At 40.4% G+C, this 18,942-nt stretch overlaps 1 protein-coding gene across 1 annotated transcript in view; it reads right to left on the bottom strand.

Annotated features, from left to right (window-relative positions):
- auts2a (activator of transcription and developmental regulator AUTS2 a) overlaps positions 1-18,942 on the bottom strand; it is a 124,811-nt gene that overhangs the window by 46,320 nt on the left and 59,549 nt on the right. The window contains exons 4-6 of the mRNA XM_041197948.1: positions 18,278-18,513; positions 14,741-14,785; positions 5,881-5,976 (exon numbers count right to left, since the gene is read on the bottom strand). Coding sequence (XP_041053882.1) covers positions 5,881-5,976; positions 14,741-14,785; positions 18,278-18,513 — 377 coding nt within the window. The remainder of the gene's footprint in view (positions 1-5,880; positions 5,977-14,740; positions 14,786-18,277; positions 18,514-18,942) is intronic.

The following is an 18,942-nucleotide window of genomic DNA, read 5'->3' as shown; positions in this document are numbered from 1 at the left end:
ATTCTAGATTGTCTTAAAATTATAAGCTCTTTTCCCTACTGCAAACTGTATTTTTAAGGCCCTTCCTTCTCATCAGCTCCATCTTCACCTCCAACAACAAGTATGAGGAGCTCATGAACTCCTTTGTCACTTCTGATCTGCTGTCTCTGCCACTTCCCTCCCTTCTCCTCATCTGGCAGGCCAAACTTCCTCTATGTTATCCATGTTCATGTCCTGAACTCCTATCTTTCTCCAGTCTCTCTCCCATCTTTCTTTATTCGCTCTCTGAGCTCACTCTGCCCATGAGGCCCTGTCCTACTCCCTCAACCCTATCCCAACAAATTGCTGACTGCCTAAGTTCCCTTCCTAGCTCCCAGGTTGGGTAATACTGTTAATAGTTCACTCTCCTTGTGTAACTAACCCTTACCTTCAAATCTGTCACCAGGCCTCTCCTCAGCCAAAACCTTGACTCCTCTGTCCACACACAATACTGCGCCATTTCAGCAGTCAGACACCCTACGGCAATCGAAACATGGCCAGGGGATGGAGGCAGCCTCTTGGCAGTAGACCTGTTGTGGGAGGGAAAGCGCTCCATCCATTAAGGACCCCCCTTCCCCCGCCATGGTCATCTGGTGGCCACAATGGTGGCCTGGCAGCTGTGGCCTTTTTAAATTGAAATTTTCTAATCTCTTCTTCAGAAGGTGCCTCCATTGTGAGGTGCTCCCTCATTCTCCCCACTACATTAGCAGCTATCACCTCGGATTGCCTCCTTCACCCTCGACTGCACTTCTGCCATCTTTAAATGGATGGTGAACATGATTATTGACCACTAATTGGCCATCCCAAAACAAAATCACATTGGATGTCCGACACCAAAATGGTGCAGGGTCGGGACCTGAAAGCTTAGCAGACATTGGGGTCCTGACCCTAAAGCAAACGTTTTGCCCACTTCGTCTGTTCCCACATCTATGCTAACAGCCAGGTTCTACCTTACCATCTCCTCTTTCGATCCTCCATGGCTCTAAATAATCAGGCTGCCTGTCCAAGATCCAGTAATGAATGAGCAGCAATTTTCTCCAACTAATTATTGGGGAGCCTGAAGTCTTGTCTTCTGTCCCCACTGCAAACTATGTTCTCTTGCTACCGAATCCATCTATCTCCCTGTCAACTGTCTCGTGCTGAACCAGACAGTTCACAACCTTGGTGTCATAGTTGACCCTGAAGTAAGCTCCCAACCACCATCACTAAAACTGCCTATTTCCATCTCCATAACAATGCACAAATCCATCTCAACCTCCTCAGCTCATCTGTTGCTGAAACCGTCATCCATCCCTTTGTAACCGTGAGACTTGATTATTCCAATTCACTCCTGGCCGGCCCCTTACATTCTACCTTCTGTAAGCTTGAGGTAATTCAAAACACTGCTATGTCATAACTTGCACAAAGTTCCTTTTGCCTATCATTGTGTTTACTGAACTAACTTGGCTCTTGGTTAAGCAACATCTTGATTTTAAAATCCTCATCACTGTTTTCAAATCCCTCCATGGATTCCAATTCTGGCCTCTTGAGCATCACTGATTTGAATCACTCTACCCATGGTCACTGTGCCAGCATCTTCCAAGGCCCTAAATTCTGGAATTCCCTGCCTAAACCTCTCCATCTCTCTATCTTACTTTGCTCCTTTAAGACCCTCCTTGCAATCTAACACTTTGACCAAGCTTTTGGTCATCTATCCTATTATATCGTATGTGACTCTGTCAACTTTTGTTCGATAACACTCCTACAAAGTGCCTTGGAACGTTTTACTATGTTACAAGACACTAGATAAACACAAGTTATTGTTTTACAAACTGTTGTTATGTTAGCAAGCAGATTATTACTTCAGCAAGCTTTGGTGGAAACCCAACAATGTGTCTCAATCCCAATCTCCTCCAACTTCCTGCATTGCTATAACATTTCACAGTTCATACATTAGCTACCCTGCAGTTTCCCTGGCTGAGATTGTGTCTGTATTACGTGACACTAATTAGACAATTAACATTCTGCTTCGGCCTTATCCCAACATGGATAAATTTCAGATTCCAAGCACTTCTTGAAAATAGCATACTGATTTCCCCTTTTGTGCTTAGACAAAACTCTTTCTTTGGCTTGAAGTCCTTCTACACCATCACAGTACTGCTGGATGGGCTCATGGCCAATAGGAACTGAGTTGGAACTGCCCAATCTCATTTCACATTTAAAGTATAGTCTGTACTATATTTAAATCCAGGTCCCATCATCAAAAAGCCTGTCTGGTAACACACTGACAAACCTAGTCCATTCCACACTTCATTCAATTGCACTTATGACATTTGCCACAGCCTATTATAAGAAGACCACAAGACAATCCAAGCTACATTATACATGGGGAATTCAATAATGTGGCTTTAGGAGGAAAAAGGAGGGAATCCTTCTTTGTGGAATTCAGTATTATTCAAATATATCTGACCTAACTGAGATTAAAGTTGGAATATAATTGGCTGTCATAAATTGTTAGACTTCATTTACTGTAGGCTATAAGTTGCTTGAAAGAAGGTGACAAGGCTATAACTAGTTTGTGCCTGTAATATTAATCTGTGGAACATCTTAAAATCCGCTTTACAAAAGCAACTTTGGAAAAGATAACAAATTTAAAGGAAAATCCAGTGGACTATTTTAACTGTACAGCTCTAAAATAGAATTGCTGCTAATATTGTTCACTGATTTCATTTTGGAGATTGGTAATATTTTCACCAAATTGGACAAAGGTCAGACCAGCAGCTCCTCAACTGACCAGCCCATTCTCAGTTTTGCAAAAAACATAGATAGGTAGCCCATTAATGCTAAGGGCTAGTCAATTGTTCCTGATTTGCTTTAACCTGGTTTGCAGTACCTTTTGGAAAAGTTGAAGCCAGGGCTAGCAATCAGGAGTCAACTGCATGTTCAAATCAACTAATCAGGGATAAGTTTTTTAAAATGGGTAGGTCGGGATAAATTATAACAATTATAACAAATTTGACGATCAAAAATTACTCAGAATGGTGACTGAAAACAACCACCAAAGTGTTCCTCTGAAAAGGAAGTGTGCACAGGGTAAGAGTTTCAATATAATATATCATGGATCGATAGATATTTTTCTATTAATCTCACTGCTATCCTTATTCAGCACCATTTTTCCTGAGTTAACTAGGACAGTTTGGGTTGCTCACCTCGCTATGATTACTGGTGGTATTATTCCACGATCAGCCAGCAACTGATGGTGGGGCAGCATTGGCCTAATATTTTTCATTCTGTGTTGTGTCATTTTGTCAACAAAAGTACTTCAATGTGCACCCCTACTACCTTAGTAAAACTCGTGGAATTGCCAGATGCAGGTAGTAACACCTTCTTGCGATAAAATAAATCAGTTTCATCACATATTCTTTGTATAAATGAGGTTTATAAGATGTGCAGCAAAAATAAAATTGCATTCTGTTTCTTTATAGATAGGTCACGTCGAAACAAATCATCTTCTTAACTGGATGTGACTGTTACAATTTGGGTCTTTCCACAACACACTTTACTCAGTAAAAAGGTCATTTTCATAAGCAGACCTGTGCCTCCTACGAGGTGAGATCTGTAATCTGTTTCCTGATGTGAATGGAACATGACACAGGGCGAACAATTACTCTTTTACCATGACATGATACACTGGAAATTATGAGAACAATCCACCACATTCCTCCGTCTGGTTCAACAGATGGAAAATACTGGAGTCTGAATGAAACTAATAATCACATTTATTTACAAGCAGTTTAATTACATAACAGATACACAGAGCAAGGAACAACCAGTTTAATACCTCATTCATGACTTAACCTTTTTCTAATCAGTAAAAGGTTTAAAACGTTTGGAAGCGCATTCCAAAAACTTATTGAATTTAGGGCAGAATTTTCCGGCCCCATCCGCTGTGAGGGTCGACCGGTCCTGCCCAAAGTCAATGGGCTTTTGGCTGGGCCGCCGAATCTCCCGTGGTGGGTCCCACCACGACAGGGCCGGAAAATCCCGACCTTCGTCTCTATTTAAATGTGTTCCCTGCTTCACTGTAGAAACAAGGAAAGAGCTGATGCAGACTCAATAGGCCAAGTGGGCTCCTCCTGTGTTGTTCTATGATTCTCTGAATGAATCAGAATATTCCCTCCAACTCTATTTTTTTTAGGATTTCAAAGGTAAATTAATTCTGAAGATCAAATAGGTTGCTCACAATTGTTATACTATTACAAATGCTACAAGTGTTAAACTTAAGATAGCAGCAGCTTTCGTTTTCATGTCTTTGAGGCAAATGCAAATATATCAATATTTCAAAGACATGAGGTAATTTTTGATGCAATTAACATAGGAATAAGAGCAGCATTCCACTGAGAGGATCTGACTGCGAATTTTCTACATCTCAAAATAGGCTTGCATATTGGTTTTCCTTCCCAATGCCAAGACATAAAGAACTCTGTCTCAACCACAGCTAATTGAAGTTAATTTTAAACTTACATTATTTCATCAAAGCTAACATCAAAAATGATGCACTAGATAAACCTTGCTGTTTGAGGCATGAGGAGCTCTATGTCTATCAGACTGACATCAACATGACAAAAATAGCACAGATTTTTTCTTTCCTAAACCAAGAACAGAATTCACCAAACATCTTTTCTTGCTTCATTATTTGAGGAATTACTTTTAACCTTGGATCTGATTCACAACCATTCCAAACAGGTGATGGAAATCCTCCTCCCTTAGGTACTGTTTAGATGGTCAAGATGACCTTAATTCCCTCCCTTAATGCCCTTTCCATGGTACCTCCCCATGCAAATCGCAGAAAGTGCAACACCTGCCCCTTGACCTCCTCCCTCCTCACCGACCAAGGGCCCAAACATTCCTTTCAGGTGAAGCAGCGCTTCACTTGCACCTACTTCAATTTGGTCTACTGCATTTGCTGCTCCCAATGTGGTCTCCTCTACATTGGGGAGACCAAATGCAGACTGGGTGACCGTTTTGCAGAACATCTCCGGTCTGTCTGCAAGCATGACCCAGACCTCCCTGTCGCTTGCCATTTCAATACTCAATCCTGCTCTTGTGCCCACATGTCTGTCCTTGGCCTGCAGCAATGTTCCAGTGAAGCCCAACGCAAACTGGAGGAACAGCACCTCACCATCCAAATAGGTATGTTACAACCTTCTGGACTTAACATCGAATTTAACAACTTCAGACCATGAGCTCTCTCTCCTCTATCCTCACCTCTTTTTTTATCCCCTTTTTTCTACATTCATTTTAATTTTTTATTACTTATTTTTATTCATTTATTCATGGTTTTATCCCCTTTTTAAATCCCCCATTCTATCCCATTTTCTATCCCTTTTTCCCCACCGCCCCCCATCCCCAGTAGGACTATCTGTTACTTGTTCCATGTTGTTCTTTCACACAATGCTACCCTTGTTCTGCTATTATCACATTCTGCTTTCTTACATTTACGTCACTAACAGCACCTTTTTAGCCCTTATCACTACTATTAACAGTCCATTTGTCCTTTAGTTCATGACATCTTTGTCAATCTCTCCTTTGTCCCTGTCTATCGCTGGCCTTCTTTTCAGCTCCTTAAATAGTACAAATTTCATCACATTTCCACTTCTCTTCGGCTCTGAAGAAGGGTCATATAGACTTGAAATATTACCTCTGTTTCTCTCTCCATGGATGCTGCTAAACCTGCTGAGTTTTTCCAGCATTTTCTGTTTTTGTTTGCTTTGACTTTAATTCAGATTCTAACTGACAGAAGCTCCCAACACAGATCTTTGACCATTAGTGACATCTCAAAAAATAGAAGAGGAAAATTGGGTAGAGGGATTTCAGGGTTACCTTAGGCTGAAATGCTCCTTGCAGAGAGCCAAAAGGACCTGTAGGTGGAATCATGGGAGGAATTCCAGACATGGACGGAGGATATGAATGAAACAACTGCAGAAAGAAAAGGAGGAATGTTTCAGGTTTGCTGATTACAATGATAAAGTGAAGAAAAACAAGCAATACATTTAGCAGCTCTCCTGTTATATACTGTGCAATTTAAAATTATGTTAGAAGAATAGCTTTGGAACAGGATTTGGTTTCACCAGCATTTTAAATCCAATCAATATAACAAGATTTATTTCTTGGCTTACAAGAATGTTTAAACAAGAAACGGGCACAGCCCCTGTTCACCCTGAATGCTCAAATTCTAATTCAGCACCTCCAAAAATCATGATGACAAGCAAGTCTGCTCTACATTGGCCTAGTTATTATCCTGTTACTATAAAATGGGCAAAAACTTGATGATCTGTCACCACATTTCCCTCCTGTTGCTAATAGCATTTAAAATGGCACTGTGTGCTGATATGAACAAACACAAGAAAATATTCCAATCTTGAAAAAGGCTCTGTGTTTGTCAAAGCTCTCACACACCCTCCCTGCCAATGAAGTTATTCACATGGAAACCTTGGCATGCGTTCTTCGAAGGAATTGATATATTTTTGTGGGAATAGAGTTCCATTTGAAACGTGCTCCATACATATAAATTCAGCCCAAATAAGCCAAATCTAAATGGAATCTGCAAAAACTCAACCAGCTCTGACCAACAAGATCCTCCCTCTAATTTGAATGTGTTTTAATTTTGAGATGGAGTTCATCTTTATTCACTGTCCTCTATCATCCTCCAGCTGGGAGATCATAAATTTCTCCAGGATCATCAAAACTAAACAATGGCAATGCCAGCTTTCTTTCTCAAGCCTGTGCTCATTTTTGTCCTTTCAAGCTTGTTTCCCATAAGTTTATAACATCCTTCAAATGAGGCAATTGTCCAGTTGGTACAGTACAAGTACTTTACAAATTATAAGTTGTAAAAAAAAAAATTGTAGATAAGGCACCTCCCTTGTACTAACTGACAGGAGAACAGAAAGAAGCCTGCCCCACACCAACCTAAAGATGGATCAAATAACACAGCCATTAAAACTGCTTTAAAACTCCTGATAGTTTATGATGCCCAAAGATTGTCAAGCCTTCTAACCAAGCTTGCTCTACAGAATTCGCTTTGGGTTTCCTTGAAAAAGATATGGCAAAATAGCCTTGAGGGATCTGTAGCCTGGTGTGTACAGTTTACAGAATACTGGTGCAATCATTTCCTGTCAGAAACAAAGAAGCAATGTGCAAGCATTACCAGCTGCCAATATCTGAAATGAGGAGTGCGAGAACCTGTGATTTTTGGTACCTTGATTTTAAAATGTGGATCACACCTAACAAATTGCTTATACACATCAGAGGCATGGACATTATGCTGAAAGTTGGGATTATGTAATGGTGATTGATTATAGTCTTAATAAACTACACATGAATTGTATATGAGATGGCGATGAGATGGCCTGCTCCAGGGGCTCTGTTAATATGGCTTTTCTATTGGATAGCAATAGGTATATAAAAGGAGGTGGATGACAGCTTTTCCCATAGATTTACTTTCTTCCTCTTTGAGGAAACACTAGTCTCCACGGAATGTTTTCCCACAGAGGAAAATGGAGATCATCCACTTGTAATGCATTTCTTTGGGTATAATAAGTACAATCAATCAGGGGTAACCTGCAAGGGATTTATTTAGAACCATCATGCCACTTACTGTTCAAAATGGATCATGTTCTCATTTATGCCCTTTTCAAAAATTTCCTAACTGCTTGAATTTTTAGGGAAGCACTTCAGTTTTGCTTCTTTCATTGTCAGTGCAGCTACCTACCAATCAAATCTGACAGTTGGGCAATGAATATAAAGCATGTAAACAGAACAAGTTCAGCCAGCTTTTTGGCAATAGATCTTAGCCCAGTGGTGCGGTTCATGTGGCAAATTAATGATGTCCTGTACACTTCATCCATTTGGAAGCTTGAGGCAAGCATCTTCTCTGAGATAATCTATGCACTTCGCCAACTGGAGTTTATATTTAATTTGGGGCCCAAAAAATATTAATGCAATACAAGACTACCAGGAATTTTGAACCCTGGTCATGTCAGGTATGCTTTCAGCTTGGAGGCATCTCAGGGGGAGGTGGTGGCATAATGGTATTGTCACTAGACTAGTATTCCAGAGACCCAGAGTTTGAATTCCACCAGGGCAAATGATGAAACTTGAATTCAATAAAAATCTGGAATTAGAAGTCTGATGATGACCATGAAACCATTGCGATTGTTGTAAAAACCCATCTGGCATCACTAATGTCCTTACCTGGTCTTGCCTACGTGTGACTCCAGACCCACAGCAATGTGGTTGACTCTTAAAAATTCCCTCTGAACAAGGGCAATAAATGCTGGTCTAGCCAGCGACTCCCACATCCCATGAACGAATGTAAAAAAAATTTACTCTGATTCAATGAACGCCACTAGTTTTAAATCATTAATCCAAGGCTCAAGCACCTTCGAGGGTAAAGCTTAGTTTGTAGAGGTTATGTATGCTGCAGATAGATCTAGCGCAATGGAAAGCAGCAAAAGCAGCAAAGAAAATGTGTGGCTGTTACTGATTATTGGCATGGAGGATTAAGCTTAGAAGTAGTAACTGAATTAAGTCAAATATTTTGACTGCACTCAAATAAAGAAATTCTTTGGCTACAGACAATGACGACATTTTATACTACCTCACATAGAGTTTGCTGAGGGATACAGCCACTTAAAGTGTGGAATACATAGCCTCTGTTGAATACAATCTAGGTTTATGCCCTAGAAAATTAAATGAAAACTATATATTGTATAAGTTATTTTTGAATTGGCTTTACTGAAAATAATCTTCCATCAGTAACAATGAAACTGGATATTCCCTTAACTTTTAACAGATGTCATCTCAGGGAGATGGAATTCAGTAAAACCCAATTCAATACTGCTGCCCCTTTGAATAGCTTTGTTCTGACCAGATACTCCCTTTTGATCCTATTTCAGAATGCAAGATGCAAACCTTCAGCTGATTAAAGCACCATGCTACGACCTTACATATCATCTGTGGCATTTTGTGATCGCTAAAGTTTGTTTTTGTTCCTTCATGAAATTAATTTCTTGTGGCAAAGTAACATTCAGGAAACTAAAGATGACTTAAGGCTTGCTAACCGTTTAAAAAAAAACTTAATTCATACTAATTTGCTGTTGCTAAGTACTGGTCAGAGTTTGCATTTCAATGTCACATTCTACACTTGTGTGAATCCTTTCACCTTAACAAGGAATATTTGCAGTAATCTCCTCAAAGATTAATTTGATTACAAACAGAAGATAAACTTTTGTAACTATTGATTTGCTATCTTGATTGTCCTGGTAAACGTAGACATATAATGCTTGAAAAAATGGAATTTTGTAAAAAGAGAATTACTAGATGTAAAAACTATGGTAAATTTTCATATATTTGCCTGTATAGACAATTCCAGCCAGGTGATCTCTGCTCATCTGGAGACTGGGAAATGTGCATGCCACCTGGGGAAAGGATGTCTCACCTCTCCTGAGCTCCAATCTATGAAGTTAAAATGTATTCATTCTTCAGAGGTAAGACATATAAGGCTAGGGGAGTCAGTCAAAAAGTAGTTGAGTCTGCAGAAAGGTTCAAGATTCTGCAAAATGTTCCTTTCTATATTATTCTGTGAGACACCTACATGAAAGATGGGTCTCTGTTTGAATGCACTGGCTTGTAAACCTCCTGCACAGCTATTCATCCTCAGCTCCTGATAACTTGCTTAATTTTGTTACTACTTTTAAGCTCTGCAATTGAACAGCAACATATCAGAGTGTGTGCATTGCATGGAAGCACACCAATGACCAAGCAAAGCTTTAGATGCAAGAGATTTGAAAATGAAGTGGGTAAGCAGCTCTGCTGTGTGAATACCAATGATCGCAGCACAGTCAAAGAGCAGCTCAAAACAATGATCCAAAACCCTTGAAGCACTGTCCGTTAAGTGTGATCTCAGGCATGCAACAACCCTCTTTACACAAAGAGGGATTCAATCAGGTCTACCTACAGTAGACTCCAAATCAATGTGCCATTTTCATTTTTGTCCAAACCTTCCATAGCCTGTACTATGCCAGGCTGTTCTTGTCATTATCTGCAACTTATGGATGTAATCCTCCCTGCATGTTCACTATGTTCAAATCAAGCCTCATTATACTATCCTCCTACTCTGACTCACTCATTTCCAGAGCTTCCAAACTTGGGAAGTCTTTAACTGCCTCAGTATTTCCATTCTCAGCTAAACCTAAACTTTTAAAACCCAAGCTTGGTTTCCTTTAACCACTGTTTTGCATCTTCAAAAATAAGTTCTGATGACACATACCAACCAAAAACATTAACTGCCTTATCTTCTTTACAGGGTGGTCACTGACCTACAACATATTCACAGCAATTTCTGTTCTTATTTCGCTATTTGTATGGTTGTCCTTATTCCATGAACTGTGGTTCATTTGGGTTTCTCAATCCAAAAGGAAAATTTCCAGTCTTGCTACAAGCATTAAGATGAATATGCAGAGTGCTAGTTATATCAAAATCGTAGAGTAGGGTTTCCAAAATTTGCACTTCAGCATCCAAACCAAATATAGCACCAAACTGAAGTGTGTTAATAAGTGATACCTGTTGCTTTCCAGAAGCTTCTTTGGCCTCTATTCAAAGCTGTCAGACATCAGTTTTACTCAACAAATCAATTAAAATACTTCAGTGCTCACAAAGTTTAATCTTGTTTCTTTAAAAAATTCATACTGGGTGCCAGAAGTTGTGGAGGAATGCAAGTAAAAATGTTAGTTTGATTGGATTCAGTTCCTGAAACTATATTTAATAGATTGTGTAGCCTTTACATTTCTGACTGTTGTGATTAGTTGAAGGGAGTTTTCATGTGCCTTTGATACCCAGGCTGTTTAAATCATTGGAAAGGATGTGGTTTCTTAAGGAAAAGCTCTGGTGTGAATTAAAATACACAATGCACTCAGTGATGAGCAGCAGGTGGTGCACTGAAGTTGTGTTGGAAACCATCTCCTCCTGAGGCCTGCTCTCAATTTGAATTGGCTCTGGTGCAAATGGACCATCCAAAGTCAATCTGGTTTTATTACACCATTGTTCCATCCTTTAGCTGCAGTATGAATTGACCATGTTGTCTCTCTCTGGCAGGAGAGTAACCATGTTGATAGATTAAGTATCCAGGTTCCCATCGTGATTTTCCTGAAAGTATGCATTTCTTGGGGTGAAGCCCTTGCTGTTAGCACATAATCACAAGTTGGAGTTTAATCTTCTTGCTGCACTTAAATTAAGGGAAAGGAAGGCAACATGTCTGCCCCACTTACTTGAGAATTTATTTCAGATCCATTTTATTTGCAATCATTTAAGTTAACTTTGTGACTTCATTCAGGGCAACAAAACAATACTTGAAAATATTTTGTAACAGCAGAGCTTTACAAATGAGAATGGCCTTGGAAAAAGACATTCTAAATACATTTATTGATCTTCAATCTGTGCGCCAGGCTTTTATTTTGGATCATACTTTCTAGTCACCTGATCATTTTTTGCCCAGTTCATTGTTTGTTTACTTTCAGCAATGAGGGCTTTGAAGGCTGATAAAGATAACAGGCCACCCACCTTAACATAATTAAGCAGTTCTACTTGATGGCACTTGCTCATACGTGTCAGGTCACATGTGTTGTAAAGGGTATTCTTCAATGTCCTCCCTGCCTTTCCTGAAGCCATGGCCACAGGCGTCAGTGATCCTCCAGTCCCTCATTCAACTGTTTATTCTTCACTTAGGAGCCTGAATAGTGTCGTCAGGTCATTCAACCATGGAGTGAAATGCAGTTGAATGCCAGTCTTTCTCTTATCCAACAGTTGCACACACAATATTTCCAACAGAATCATTGGATAACAATCAGCAGCATGAACCTTCCCCCCTTTCCTCTTCTTCTTAGCAGGAATTGGGAATGAAACCTGGGATGTTGAGCTCAGGTGATGCGTTTATCCACAAGGGAGCTTCAGAATTTTTGTTCCAAATTAAGCATGCATTTACTGAGATCAATGTACATAGAAAATGCTGGCCTAATTTGCTAGTCCAATCGCTGAAATCCCCTGAAAGACTACAGAATTCAAATATATTTTTCTTTTTTCTCCTTTTTAATTTTAGGTCACGTAACTGACCTTCAAAAATTAAGTTGTAAACATTTTGGGCAAATCATTTTTTTTTCATCCTGGTCTGTATCCAGTGCTCCATTAATAAGATTCTTGCTGTTGACCCTGATCTGAAACAGCTCCATCTTGAATCTGCTTTTAGTCACTCTTAATTAACTTTAAATGACATGCTGCTGGTATTGAGAAGGAGTAAGAGCAGTGAGGTTTGGATGCTGCAGGCACCTGTAGGTCGATATGAGGTCAGTTCCTTTGCATAGCACACAGAGCAAGGGTGCGCATTGTTGGGCACCAGCAGCTTTTAAAGGAATACTGATGGCTTAAAGTTGTCATGATACCCAAAGGCAGAACGCAAAAACAAGATGACAGACTGCACCCAATTAGGTTACAGCATTGCAGTGCTGCAGAAGATGCTCAAGAGAATAATGGTCCTTTTTGGGCCAATCCTATCCCTCTGCAGTGCAGCCAAGCTTGATGCTGTAATTAGCCAAAGTCAAGGCATAGGAATTCCAGCAAAGGCTATTGGCTGGACATCAAAGCAGGAACCCGCCCTAATACAGGAAGACTGAGGCACACTGCAGTGCATTTACAGCTGAAAGTCAACATGCAAGCAGAGTTTCTAAATACTTGTTTATTTAAAATCTTATATTTTAATTGCTTATATTAGTAATGGATATTTATGATATTTAATAGAATTGCTTTAAAATTAGGGTTTATTTCACTGTGCATACACTGAAATTTTCAACTAGCTGATCTGAGGGATACATCCTGGTAATCAAAGAGTTAAACGTAATGTTAAACGTAAGAGTTAAAAGAATATGATCTTAGCTTGGAGTCTATCTCTAATGTTTATTTGACTTCTGGCAACTTAAATTTGTCTGACTCACGAGAGACCTAAGAAAGACCTAAGAGGAAACTTTGATGACAGAGGAAATAAAAGGCAGACAGCAGAGTTTGTGGTTTTACACAATATACTGATTCATCATTTAGTGACAACACTTGAATCAGAGGGCAGAGTAATCACCAGTTTTTGCAAGGAGCCACATCTCTGAAAACCTCGATTAATAAAAGTCTGATGGCTTTATTGGTGAAATAAACTGGAAAAGTAACTATAAATAGAAATTACTCAATAATATGACTGAAGGGAATGTCGAGGCATGCTACATACTTCACACAATAGGTTCTGAGTCTCAGCTCTGTCAGACCAGAGCAAGATTCCTTTTTATAAGAAAGGAGGGGAAGAAGTAAAAGCTAAATAAAATCAGGCAACATTCACCTCTCCTCCAACCACCCAGCCCTATCTTTGCCACGACAGCACCTGTCCCTTATGGCCTAGTATAGAGTGCCACCATCAGACGCCAGAGTTTCAGACAAGGTATGCCATGTGATATAAGGCCTGGGACAGGGGAGAAAGTACAAAATATAGGGTTCAGCAGTAATTCTGCACAGGTTTCACCAAGCACACTAAAGCTGAGGGCAGAATTTTCACTTGGGGTGCGGGCATGCGCCTGATACACTCAAGCATAAAATAGTGCACAATGGCGTCAGGCGAGTGCCCCGACACCATCACGCACTCACGCGATATGTCGGTCGGTCGGCAGGCACGCACTAAAGTCAGAAGCGCATCTGCCAACAATTAAGAGGGCTATTAAGCCCATGGATGGCACAATTAACTGGGATTTTTCGTTGCCCGTCCAACCTTATGGTTGGCGGGCGGGCGGGCGAATCGGCCAGGTGGCCTTTCCATTTTTTCAGGAAACCTCATCCAAGGGTGGGATGAGGTTTCCGTCATTAAACAAAATTAAATGTTTGGACAGAATTTTCATGTTGTATGTGCTGAGGTGACTGTTTCTGACCTGTGGGCATTTTTTCCCCGGTTTTTAAAATCTTTACTTTTTTTTGTATTTAAATTCTTCAGCACTCTGAAGCAGCTCTCTGCCTGCAGGGCTTTCATTCCGTGCTCCCCCACACCGACCTCAGTGCATGCCCGCCTCTCACCCCCTACCCCTGCAGCGCTGATCGTATCAGCGCACACTTCACGCTGGCTGGCCGTTAATTGGCCGGGCAGTGTGAAATTGTGGTGAGGGGCCGATCGTGGTCGGGCCTGCCAACTACCCCCGCCTGCCGAGCCGAAAATTCAGGCCTGAACGTTCTGCAGCACATTTTTTCCTTAACATCCTCTGAATCAACGCCAATTGCAATAAATGCTAAGAGGCCAAAAGTACATTAGAGACAAGACCAGTATGACAAATATCTTGCCTCACCAGAAAGTAGTGTTTTGTTAACCTGGCTGGTCTCAGTGCTTGTACTTTATGCTGCATCTTAAATGGAAACAGTGCATTTATGCCAACTTCCAATCTAACTTTGGCACATTTACACTATACTGGAAGTATTAAAAACAGAGTATATGCATGAAGGCCACTAATATAAACAACAGCCTGCTAATAGCCTGATTTTCTTTTACATTTTGGGGTATTCATGCATTAACTATACAGCTCAAGTTATCACACTAACTGAATTAACACAGTGCTTCAAGGGTTGTCTATGGCTGGAGCAAGCTTGGTGTAATGGTGAGTTCACTCACACTGTGTCGGTAGAAAGGATCAACTTTTGTTGGGTATTTGTCAAACTGCAAAGGAATCAAAGCATGTAAAACAAGTTATGGTCTGTTAACACAGATTTGTTCTCGTTGCCATGGCTAGTCAAGTTGCGCTGTTTAAAAACAATCTGTCACACTGAACTAGAGCTACAAGTGTCAGATATTATAATCTACATGTAATAAAATAAATCAAGCTCATGTTCAACAAGCCGCCTTCGGCTTATACATTTTAACTCAGATCCATATTCTGCACTGTGGAAATTTTGTATTTCACAAGATCTTAGTTCGACATTCTGTTAAAAAGATAAAACACAACATTCTTTCATGGGTGTCATTGATGTGCAGTTTAGGGTTTTCTTGTTTCTGTGCTTGCCAGTGTACAACTTTCTGTCTGTTCACTGTAATGGGCAGAAACCCCTGGCTGGTGAGTGCAATAGTAGGAAGCCAAGGCTAAGGAATTTATTTTAGAGGGAATGGAAGGGGTTTTTTTCTCCTTTTTCTCATCTCCACTTCATGGTTTCCTCATCCCAAACTGGCCAAGTAAGCAAAATTATTTCATGCCTCCACCAGTCCCACTCCTGGTCTGGCTTCTAGAAGGCTTTTCTTGAAGATTACATGTTCACATCATTTTCTCTCCCTTAAGGATGGTGCTTGGCATTCTGTCACTCCCTCCCTCCTCCTCAATGGTAAGCCAGAGATACAGAAATTGCTCACTGCACAGAAAACCATGGGGTGCAAACCCAGGTCCCACCACTCCACAGGCAACATGATGTTCCACATTCCATGCACAGTTTGTTTTTAACAGAATATCGCTCTTATGTGTGACCAGATTCCATTCATGAGTTGGATGAACCTAAGAAAGAAACCTCAGGAATCTGCATATTATAAAATGACACTGTAAAAAAAATCAGTAACAACATTCAGGCTAACTTATTTGCAGCTTCAAAGCATCATGAGGAAGATCAGGCTGACTTCTTCAAAGCCAGAGGATTATTCTGCAATCCAAGGGGTTAACATGGTAATGCTATATAAAGATGTCAAATCAGACAGGAATTTAACTTCCACATAAACGTATAGGATTTCAAGTTCAAAACTGAAACTCTTTTTTTTTTAAGAGATGGCATTCATTTTTTTCTTTCACTATCCCAAATTAACTGGCCACATGTTACTGACCTTCTCAATGAATTCAGTGTAGGCTGTTTAAAAAAAAATTACAGAGCTCTAAATAACCAGTGGCCAATATAACCTATACATTTTAGTGGATTCAACATGTTTACATTTCTGCAGCCTCACAATAAACAAGTCAAATTTCTCAATTTTTGCCCTTTCAACAATTCACCCTTTTAGTCTAACTGAAAGGATCACAAAGTCTTCAAAACAGTAATAAATATGAATTTCCTACACTAAGGAAAAGATGAAGAAAGTATATAATGGTAATTCAATTATTTGGACCCAAGTCTCTGCAAGAGATAGCCTTATTGCTATTCTTGTATTTGTAAAACCACCTATGTTGAGCATCTATAAGCATAAAACGATTAAAAACAGGCTAAAGGTTTAAAATGAATTGGGCATGACCCTATTTACAATGAAGGCTCCGAGCCCCAAATGCATACAGAAACATCACATGGATCTCAATTTTGTTTTAGAAATGAACACATTTGCATTTATATCGCATCTTATCACATCACCAGGATGTCTCAAAGTGCTTCAAGCCCAATTACTTACTACTGAAGTGCAGTCACTGCTGCTTTGTAGGCCATCATGGCAGTCAATTTGCACAAAGCAAGGTCTGGTACTGAGGTAGCTGGCCAGTTAATCTGACAGCAGAATGCTGGTCAGGGCAACGGGAGAACTTTCTGTCTTCTATGAATAGGCAGATGAAGCTTCAGGTTCATTCAGTATTTGAAAGATGGCACGGCCTCAAAAATGCAACATTCCCTCCACACTGGGGCTTAGATTGCATGCTCAATCATGCAGTGTGGCTTGAATACACAACTTTCAGACAAAGAAGTTCAAGTGCTACCAATGGGATCAAGCTGACAATGTCTAATTAAGAAATCGTGGGCTGAACTTTCCTCCAGTGACCTGCACTCAAAGTGCATAGTAGCAAATAATGAAGAGTAATGGAGCAAGAAGACCTATCATTGCTCTATATTATCTTAGTCCTATTTTATCCCTCTTCCCTGCCTTTGCACTTCAAAACCTAGGATTTCCATCCATACATTCCTCTAGTTGCCCAGGAGTGAGCTTTCTGGGGCTCCATATGCTTTCCCTCACCTCCTGAGCTAAGTGCCTTTGCCAGGTCATCAGGTTTGGTGGAGAAATAGCCTTATGCAGTCACAGAAAAGGTCAGAATGTGAACAGACATTGAAGCAGAGATCCAAATCACAGCTTCTGTGAAAGAAACTCCTCTACCAATAGTTACATACTTATTTCAGGGGTGAAATATCACCCAAGTGTAAGGTTGTCAAAACAAAAGTGACTCAAACTCCATTTGAAGTTTACACTAACTCCTCCTTTCTTCTATAGGTGCCTCAAATTGTTTAGTCCTTTTCAGTTAGGTGGGTAAGACCATCAACAGCACAAATCTCACTGCCAATGTTGTTTTTGTGAGACAGCCGTGCCAGCTTTGCAGAATCCCTCTCCCCCACCCATCACCCCCCATGACAAAATTCACATGCACCAAAGGCGGCAAGTGTGAGTGTCACGTGAAATCAAATCTTCAACTGGTTTCCAGTGAAGCTTGAGCCACAGCCATCTCACTCTGTGTCACTCTCATCTCTTCAAGACCAGAACCAAGATACTCTGCAATTCCCCCAATGCAGAGAAATCATGGCATTTTACAGACAAAGTTCCTGTGCTGTCTTGCAGAGAAACTCAAGGTGCGAACAGTGGTAACAGCTCATGGCAGCAAGCATCTGGCACTATGGCAAAGATGCAGCCTCAATGCATGCAAGTTCTTTTACGAAACGGAACACGTGTTATTGAAGCTGCACAAAATATATTTGTACTGCTATCATCCGTTCAGGTGTCTTGTTTGTGTGCATAAATGGTTTATGGCTTACAGCTTAGAAATTTGTGATGACATCTGTTTCCTTTAGAGATTCCCATCCCCCAGAAGCACATACTGGAAATTTGGGTACCTGATTTTTCTACCATTTAAAATCAATGCTCAGAAAATTGTTAGCAATGCATGTCCAGATTTCTAATATGTACCAGGAATAGCTGAGGCTCCCTGCCAGATGCACACTAAGACAATTACCCATGGTCTTAAATTCACAACAACACAAATATTTGAGGAAAGCTGGGAGTGAAACTCTCATTATAAATTGCTCTAATTAGCATGAAGAAAACAAGGTATTTCTGGCTCAATTATCCAGATTGACTAATAACTGCATATAAAATGATTGGTACAAACAGCTTTGAATCTGCTGACAATAAATAGTTACGGTGGCTTATAAGGATCAAAAAAGTACAAGTGATACAAGGGGAATAGAGTTGTTGTGCTCTACTTATCCTCACATTTCTGCCTTGGGTACGCACCATGGGTGGTGCAGGAGTTGGCATGATGGCCGTTGGTGGGATGGTATGCGGAAACGGCGCAAACGTGTGCTGATGAGTGTGTTGATGGGTATGCTGGTGTTGGTGCTGGTGGAACTCCGCTCGCATGTAGGGTGGTGGCCCCAGCGAGGCCCCTCGGTCGGCACTTTGGGAGGCCAAGAATCGGGTGTTCAGCTCTTGGCGCAGAAGTTCTTGCTCTATGGGAGACAGATAAACATTGTGAGGAGCCATGCACTGCTCAAATATCACAATATATGTTACACAGATACTCCATACATCGCCATTCAGTTTGGGTTATATAGTGATGAGACTCAGCAACACATTTGTAAAGGAAATCTTAGAAATGTCACAAAGAAGGTATAAATACAACTCAAAATTGTACATATGTCTCGCATACAACATCAGATATCAGGAAGTGAAGATGCTATATATATCATATGCATACATTGACAAATCGTTCATATGGCTTGCACTTTTGCCCATGAACATTACTTTCTGGAACATTTTTTGTGACAACATTTCGAATGGAAACTTCTAATCTAAACAGTTATAACAGGATGTAGTATGTAAACATTTTAGAATGGCAGAATCTTCTGTAAACATTTTGGCATCACAGTTGGAGCGTA

This window comes from Carcharodon carcharias, chromosome 10 (assembly GCF_017639515.1).
Source record: "Carcharodon carcharias isolate sCarCar2 chromosome 10, sCarCar2.pri, whole genome shotgun sequence".
NCBI classification, from domain to species: Eukaryota; Metazoa; Chordata; class Chondrichthyes; order Lamniformes; family Lamnidae; genus Carcharodon; species Carcharodon carcharias.
The sequence above is the reverse complement of the archived record's forward strand: the minus strand, read 5'-3'. Positions and strand labels throughout refer to the sequence as shown.